Source organism: Perognathus longimembris, chromosome 17, assembly GCF_023159225.1.
Source record: "Perognathus longimembris pacificus isolate PPM17 chromosome 17, ASM2315922v1, whole genome shotgun sequence".
Lineage (NCBI taxonomy): Eukaryota > Metazoa > Chordata > Mammalia > Rodentia > Heteromyidae > Perognathus > Perognathus longimembris.
Window position 1 is genome coordinate 22,074,870 of NC_063177.1, and position 8,631 is coordinate 22,083,500.

At 43.4% G+C, this 8,631-nt stretch overlaps 1 protein-coding gene and 1 pseudogene across 1 annotated transcript; one reads left to right on the forward strand and one right to left on the reverse strand.

The window, feature by feature from the left end:
- Window positions 1-1,892: 1,892 nt before the first annotated feature.
- LOC125365851 lies at window positions 1,893-5,983 on the forward strand (the record flags this gene model as incomplete). The annotated part of the gene is given in 4 exon segments (XM_048366107.1): window positions 1,893-1,928; window positions 1,930-2,017; window positions 5,852-5,930; window positions 5,932-5,983. Coding segments are annotated over 4 exon segments (255 nt in total), but the record flags the coding sequence as incomplete, so codon positions are not given.
- Window positions 4,671-4,789, reverse strand: LOC125366570 (annotated as a pseudogene).
- Window positions 5,984-8,631: the final 2,648 nt, after the last annotated feature.

Below are 8,631 nucleotides of genomic sequence, written 5' to 3' on the forward strand. Positions count from 1 at the left end.
ACTAATCAGGCTCACTCCATGCCAGTGTGTCCACCAGCTCTCAGCTCTTCCATCTTCTGATCATGTTACTCATTGATCCCTGTTAATGAGCTTGGTTTGTCCTCTGAGTCTGATATTCCACCAAGATAAGACCGGGATACAGTGACCTATAATCAAATTGGGGAGCCAAGGTCAAGGTCAGATAAAGAGGAACCTCCTACTTTTCTCAAGTTTTCCCTTTTAGTTTCTGTCTACAGAATCCTGTCGATGTCCACTGATCTTCATCTACCCTCTGCATGTCTCAGTCTGACTTTGCTTGTCTCTTAATAGTGGCACAGGCACTCTCTCCACAGCTGGAATTTCATTGTGACATTTCTGTACCTGTACAAAATGCATTCCAATCAATTTCACACACTTCCCCATCACACTCTTCATATTCCTCTCCATCTCCTTAAAACAATTTCAATAGGTTTCATTGATCTATTTTCCAACATGCAAACAAACTACTTCCACCATATTCATCCTCCTTCCTGCCCTGTTCCCACATGTACCATTTCCCCCAAACACAGCCTGTCTAATGGCTCTTCTGTACAGAATAGGATTCTGTAAGGAGTAGCAATCTCCTCAACCTCAGGTGGCACGGTGATACCCAAGCATAACGGACCTGTACTAGAGGCACAAATATGTCTTTTTTGTTTGTTTGTTCTGGGGCTTGAGCTCAAGGCCTGGGAACTGCCCATGCTGTTCTTGAGCTTTTTTTTTTTCTTTTTCTTAAGGTTAGCACTCTACTACTTGAGCCACAGATGACCTCTGGCTATTCTGTTAGTGATTTGGAGATAAGAGTCTTATGGGCTTTCCTCTCCTGGCTGGCTTCAAATCATGGTCCTTCAGTCTCAGTCTTCTGAGTGGCTAGGATTACATGCGTGAGCTACTGGCACTCAGCTTCAGGATGGGACTTTATTATTTATTTATTTATTTATTTATTTATTTATTTATTTATTTATTTATTGCCAGTCCTGGGGCTTGGTCTCAAGGCCTGAGCACTGTCCCTGGCTTCTTTTTGCTCAAGGCTAGCACTCTACCACTTGAGCTACAGAGCCACTTCTGGCCGTTTTCTGTATACGTGGTGCTGGGGAATTGAACCCAGGGCTTCATGTATACAAGGCAAGCACTCTTGCCACTAGGCCATATTCCCAGCCCCAGGATGGGACTTTAAAGGTCTGAATTTTAGTATGAAGTCCAGGAGATTCTGTTGCAGATGACTCGACTCCTGACTTGGAGAAATGTTGATGGAACTTTTAGTGTCAGATACCTTGGAGTTCAAGTCTGAGATCTGCAACTGACCTTGGACAAGTCAGTTCGTTTTTGTAAGCCACAGTTTTCTTATTTTAAAGAAACAGATGGTAAAAGGAGCCTTAGAACCGTATATGCTAGGTCTAGCATATATGGTTCTCCTGATTTTAGCCTCCCAAGTAGCTAGGATTATAAGTGTGAGCCATTGGTGCCCAGCTTTTTTTCCCCCCAGCTTTTAAAAAATACATTTTTTAACATCTCCATGGAGTGTACATTTGCCTACCATCTGTGCACTAAGCTAGTGGTGCAAGGCTTGAACCTTTAACATATACCTCATTTGAACTCAGACTCCTTGAAAAGAAGAACAAAGCTTATATTTTAGCAGAAAGGTGTATGAGCTGGGCACTGGTGTAATCTTAGCTACTTAGGAGGCTGAGATCTGAGGACCATGGTTCAAAGACAACCCAGGCAGGAAAGTCCATGAGACTCTCATCTCCAATTAACCACCAGAAAGCCAGAAGTGGTGCTATGGCTCAAAGTGGTAGGGTGCTAGCCTTGAGCTGAGGAACTCAGGGACAACACCTAGGCCCAGAGTTCAAGCCCCGTGACCGAAAAAAAAAAAAAATGAGTGGGTCAACTTAGCTTCCGGGAAAGAAGGGAAGGAGAAAACCCAAGAGTTGGGAAAAGAAGGCATATTTTAGTTATATGAGGGTAATGCTAAAGCAAATGAGCTGGACTTCTCTCTGTGAGAGTGTGGCATGACCAAGACAGGTATCAGGTTAGTGGCCCTGGTTTGGTTTTGACTTTGACTTATTGACACTCAAGTCCATCTTTACACAATGTGTTCCTGAAAAGTACAGATGGTTTCTGTAAACTGGATCCACTGACTATGGCTATCTTCTCCCACTTGGCTGTCTTTCTTTTGGCAGCTACTCCAAACACCTGAGCTCCCAGTCTTCCTCCCTCTTCTTTTCTTTTCTCTTCCCTAGCCTTCTCTTTCCCCTCTCACCCCTTTTTCTTCTCTTTGTCCCATGTCATCAGGCAATAAGCAAATGGACTTGAAGTCCCCTTCCCTTTTCTTTTCTTGCATAAAGTGATTAACCACCTAGTCTTTGCTGTCACTTTGTAGAGTTGCATGTGTCATATTTTCTTCAAATAATGTGCTGTATTTAAATGGCCCATACATAGAAAGGGTTTCTCATTCCTTCTTGCCCATGCAGTCTCAGTGCATGGCATACACAGTATAAAAACCAAATTCAAGAAAGTCTACACCTTTGAGTGATGGAAAAAAAAAGATATAGAAAGGTTCTGTGAGAGATGTGTTAGGGCTTCAGTAAGGCTGAATATTCCTGTGTGGTATGGTGCCATATCCTTGGAGAAGAAGGGAAAGAGGAGATAGGAAAAAGAAGAAAGGGAACCATGCACTGGAGGCCCATGCCTGTAGTCCTAGCTACTCAGGAGGCTGAGATCTGGGGATCAAAGTTCAAAGCCAGCCCAGGCAGGAAAGTCAGTGAGACTCTTGTCTCCAATTAACTACCAGAAAACCAGAAGTGAGCTGTAGCTCAAAGTGGTAGAGTGCTAGCCTTGACCAAAAATCTTAGGGACAGCCCTGGGTTCAAGTCCCATGACCAGCAACAACAAAAGAAAAAGGGGGGAAAAAGGAGAAGGAAGAGAAGGACAGTATAGCCAAACATCAGTGACTCAAGGCTGTAATCCTAGCTACTCAGGAGACAGATTTGAGGATTGCAGTTTGAAGCCAGCCTGGGTAGGAAAGTCTGTGAGCCTTGTATCTCCAATTAACCACCAAGAGGCCAGAAGTGGAGTTGTGGAAGTGGTAGAGCATCAGCCTTGAACCAAAAAAGCTAAAGGACAGCACCCAGGCCCTGAATTCAAGCTCTAGGACAAGCACAAACTAACAAAGGAAGTGGAATAAAAGAAGAGGAAAAGGAAGAAGAAGAAAAAGAAGAAGAAGAAGAAGAAGAAAAAGAAGAAGAAGAAGAAGAAGAAGAAGAAGAAGAAGAAACTACTTTCAACATCCTTTGTGTATCTGTAGTTTCTACTATTGATGATGTTCGTGTATCACCTTCTTGTGATTGTATCTACACTATCTCTGTAATCTTTTCTGAGTGTATGGGAAACAGTGTGTACTGGTATTAGAATTAGGAAATTCAAAGGGAATACCAAAATTGAGAGACAAAGGGTAAAATAAGAGAAACAGGGCTGGGGATATGGCCTAGTGGCAAGAGTGCCTGCCTCGGATACACGAGGCCCTAGGTTCGATTCCCCAGCACCACATATACAGAAAACGGCCAGAAGCGGCGCTGTGGCTCAAGTGGCGGAGTGCTAGCCTTGAGCGGGAAGAAGCCAGGGACAGTGCTCAGGCCCTGAGTCCAAGGCCCAGGACTGGCCAAAAAAAAAAAAAAAAAAGAGAAACAACAACAAAAGCAATACTTGCAAAACTGTTTGGTGTAAGTGAACTGAACACCACAGGGGGGGAAAGGGGGAGGGGGGAGGGGGGTATGAGGGACAAGGTAACAAACAGTACAAGAAATGTATCCAATGCCTAACGTATGAAACTGTAACCTCTCTGTACATCAGTTTTATAATAAAAACTTAAAAAAAAAAGAAGAAGAAGAAGAAGGGGGAGGGGGAGGGGGAGGGGAAGGGGAGGGGGAGGAAAAAGAAAAGATAATTAAGATGATGATACATAACAGTCTCTCCCCATGGCACTGTGGACATTTAGGGGAGGGTAGCTGTTGTGAGGATGGTTTTGTGCAGTATAGGACATTGAATGGTGTCTATGGTCTCTACCCCATAGATACCAGAAGCATCTTCCCTCCCATTTATGACAACCTAAAGGAAAAATTGCCACCACATTGTGAACCACTGCTGTCATCCAGCCTGCACTTGACCCAAAGAGCCATCTATGGGACAACCTGGATTAAGTAGTCCTCTGGGTGCTTCTAGATGTTCCCTTCTGATAATGAACCTTCCCTTGGCCTGTCTTTATTAACCACCTGGGCCTGGCAAGCTATTCTTCCTTGTACCTCCAAAGACTTGGGTATGTGCCTGGGTCACAGTACAATGAAAATTAAACAAGATAATGGGTAGGTAAACATATTGGGTGTCAGTGTGCAAGCCAGATCTGCTGTGGAAACTCAGATGAAGACTGTGAGTACTTTTCTTTTTCCTTTGGTCAGTTGTGGAGCTTGAACCCAGGGCCTGGTCACTGTCCCTAAGGACTTTGAGCCACAGCTCCACTTCCAGTTTTTTATGAGTGGCTAATTGGAGTTAAGAGTCTCACTGGGACTTTTCTGTGTGGTCTGGCTTTGAACTGTGCTCCTCAGATCTCAGCCTCCTGCATAGTTAGGATTATAGGTATGAGCCACCAGCGCCCAGCTATAAAGCACCCAGTATTCCCAGGCCATCTCACATCCAAGTACTAACCAGGCCCAACCCTATTTAGCTTCCAAGATCAGATAAGACCAGGTGCATCCAGGGTGGTATGGCTGTAGACTCTGAGTTCCATGTTGTAAGGTGGCTCACAGTCCAACAATATGAAAAGAATTGAAACCATATTTCTAAATGGTTAGAGCCAAGAGAAGCATTTTGAATCCTGCTTCCAACATTTACTTTCAGAACAAAAAGAAACTGAGGCCACTATGAAACTATGACTCATTTAGTGGTATCTTATGTCCAGACAGAAATGGGATTAGAGCTCTAGCACTGGGTGATTCTCAGGCTAGGTTTGCTTTACTACTCTACTCATCATACTAACTTTGGACAAGAAAAATGAATGACATAAGTCAGTATGTTGTATCAGCCAAAAAGCAGAGTGTTACAGCCCTCAGTGGAGGAGGGATCCCATAAGGTTGGGTGGGACACAGATAAGTGGGAAATGGCACTTGGGGAGAGTCATAAAGGATGGATAGGACTTGAAAGGTGAGTTGAATATTGGCATGGTAGATGGAGGAGATAGATAAACAGCAGCCTGCAGGCTGGAAAACAGAAACACAATGGAGGAAAAGCAAATTACCCCGTGTGGCTACAGATCAATTTCTCACTAAATAGGAAGAAGGGAAATTGTTATAGTAAAATGCATGCTGATATAGAACATAAAAGTGTATTTCAAGCAAAACAAGCATTCCCTATGTGCAAATGTGTTGGATTTTTTTTTTTTTTGCCAGTCCTGGGGCTTGGACTCAGGGCCTGAGCACTGTCCCTGGCTTCTTTTTGCTCAAGGCTAGCACTCTACCTCTGGAGCCACAGCGCCACATCCGGCTTTTTCTGTTTATGTGGTGCTCAGCAGCCACACATCCTTCTTCCTCCCTTTTCCAAGAGACTGTTGATAGGTACAATGGCCTCCTTTCTTTTCTCACATCCCCATCCTTGTCCCTGTGGATGTTTTGTGTTATTCTCCATGTGCCTAAATCCATAGCAGTCTTGAATGCTGGGTGTTGTGATAGAACATGAACTGTTCATTAAGGGAAGCCTTCACTCCTCTGTCTATCCCTGTGCCATTTCTCTCCTATACCCAGCCTGGCTTCAGTGGGTTTGTGTGTGTCTTCAATACACTAAGGCTCCCTGCATGATTGGCATTTGGAATGGGGTACCCTTGAGGCATTTAGACTGCTTGCAATCCATGGAAGAGCAGTTACCCACAGAGATCCTTGGAACAGTCAAACAGAGATCCTTTCAAAAGAGCTTTTGAATAAATGAAGTTGCTCTGAATGACTGCACTTGAAAAAAGCCTAAATATGTCAGCAGGCTAGGGTGGAAGACAGGTGTCTGAGAAGCACCTGTAGCATTAAGATATTCAGTGCAGCACACCTGTTCTCTGGGGCCTTTGTGTAGCTTTCACCTTACATTGTGAGAAAACAATAAATACTTTCATGTGTACTGTATGTAGGTGTGTGCTTTATGTGTGTGATGCTTGTCAGGGCTTTTAAACTTGCTATTCATGTCTTGCCCCTGCATTGAGCTGACCCACTGGTATTGTTTGGAGAACACAATTCAAACTGTAACACTGTGTCCTTACTACCACTTCTCTCCACTGTAGGCTAGGGTGGAGCTTCTGTACTAGGTCACTGTGAGTAGGGATGTCATAGGTGAGGGGGAGGAGAGCTTCAGGGAATTATGAATCTCAGGAAGAAAGTATCTTAAAGGAGTCAGCCATTGCCCAGACTTGCAGTTTAGAAAGTAGTGCTGTGATGACTCTGAGCTTCTGGTTTTTGCCCAGGACCCCTGTATTGCTCCCCAACTTTTCTCTTTGATTACAAAGATTGTAGCCCTTGAAGCACAACTGTGGAGACTATTAGAACTTTCTTCATCTTGCAGTATTGGAGATTGAAGTCAAGGCTTTGAACTTGAAGCTACTACTTTAGCCAGTCTCCCAATTCTTTGTCTTTTACTTTATTTTTCACCAGGCAAGCCTCAGAGCTTGTTCCTCCTATCTCTTCCTTCCAGGTAGTTGGAACTGAAGGTGTGCACTACCATGCCAAGCTTCCTAGGGGTCCTGACAGTGGCTTGGGCACTATTTAGACTCCTACATGGAAGGATAGGTTTTTATTTTTAATTTAAGCTTCTCTCTCATGAAATACAGGAAAAGACAAGAATCTTTTTGCCCTCCCCCCAAATCGATGGCATTGGTTGCCTATGTAGCACTTATATATAAAACAGCATGTACACAATAAGTATATATTAAATGTATAAACTAATCCCAACTGTGGGAAAACAAGAACAGAATTTTACTGAGGAAATTGACATCTTAGGTATGTCATTTTTGCTTTGTATTTTTAGTTGAAGCGTAACTTATGGGAAGTTATACAAATCTTCAGCATACCTCAAGTTTTATGCATGTATATTCAAACTAAGCTACAGACTATTTCCATGATGAACTTTCTTTTTTCCATCCCTGGAGCTTGAACTCTGGGCCTAGGCACTGTCCTTAAGCTTTTGTGTTCAAGACTAGCACTTGAGCCACAGATCCACTTCTGGCCTTTTGTGGTTAATTGGAGATCAGAGTCTTACAGACCTCCTGCCCTGGTTAGCTTTGAACCTCAAATCTCAGATCTCAGCCTCCTGAGTAGTTAGGATTACTGGTATGAACCACTGGTGCCTGGCTATGGGCTTTGTTTTTAAATACCACTCTTATAACTGTGTTGAGAATAAATGAAAGACACTGCGGGACAAGGAAGCTTAGTTATAAGTGTTTGCATCTGTTTATAGGTAGAGATGATGCTGGCCTGGATGAATGTGGGGGTAGCAGTGAGGAGGGAGGCAGGTGAGATTTCAAATGAATTTTGGAGATATAAACAGACTTGCTCATGAATGGAGACAAGTGGAGGAACTCATACTGACTCCCAGATTTGGAGCTGGAACAACGTGAGCAACCATGGTGCCCTCTGCAGAAGCAGAGGGGGCTAAGCGGAGAATGTGTGTTTGGAGGAGAAAAGGAAGGAAAAATTCCCTGTGAGTAAAAAACTGATGTGTGTGTATGTGTGTGTGTGTGTGTGTGTGTGTGTGTGTGTGTGTGTGTGTGTGTGTGAACAACAAAGACAGAAATTACCCTAGGAAAATGGGAAAACAAGAAAAAGAGAAAACAAGTCAGGATCAAGACTGAACAATTCTAATGTTTAGAACCAGAGAGTGGAAGGACCAACAAAAGAAACCAAGGTACGGAAATTTAAGTCAGAGTGTGGTCTCATGAAACACATGACATTATTTATGTGCGCAAGTCTGGTGTTGGAGGAGAATGTGAGGAGATTTATTGTGGAGCATGGTGGTATGCATCTGTTATCCCAGAGGTAGGAGGGTCAAAATCTGGGTTGGCCCAGGCAAAATCATGAGATATATCTGAAAAACAAAAACAGAAAACAAAAAACAAATCAGCAAAATGACTAGGGTATGGTTTAAGTGATAGACCAATACCTAGCAAAAATGGAGTCCTGAGTTCAATCTCCAGTACTGCCAAAAAAAAAAAAGATTAAAAAAATATTTTTTGGCCAGATCTGGAGCTAGCACTTAGGGCCTGGGCACAGTTCCTGAGCTTGTTTTGCTTAAAGCTAGTGCTCTACCACCTGAGCCACAACACCATTTTCATCTTTTTCTGAGTATTTCATTGGACATACTTTGCTGCCCTGGTTAGCTTTGAACCATAATCCTCAGATCTCAGCCTCCTGAGTGACCAGGATTAGTGAGCCACCAGTGCCTGGCGGGGAAAAAAGATACTTATGTCCAATGCATGTGGCATTATGGTGATCTTAACAAGTCTACCTCAGCCCAAGTCAAGCAAGTTGAAGAGAGACAGGAACTTTTTAGTAAAGACACGTGTTGTTGGCATGGTGGCAGAAGACATTT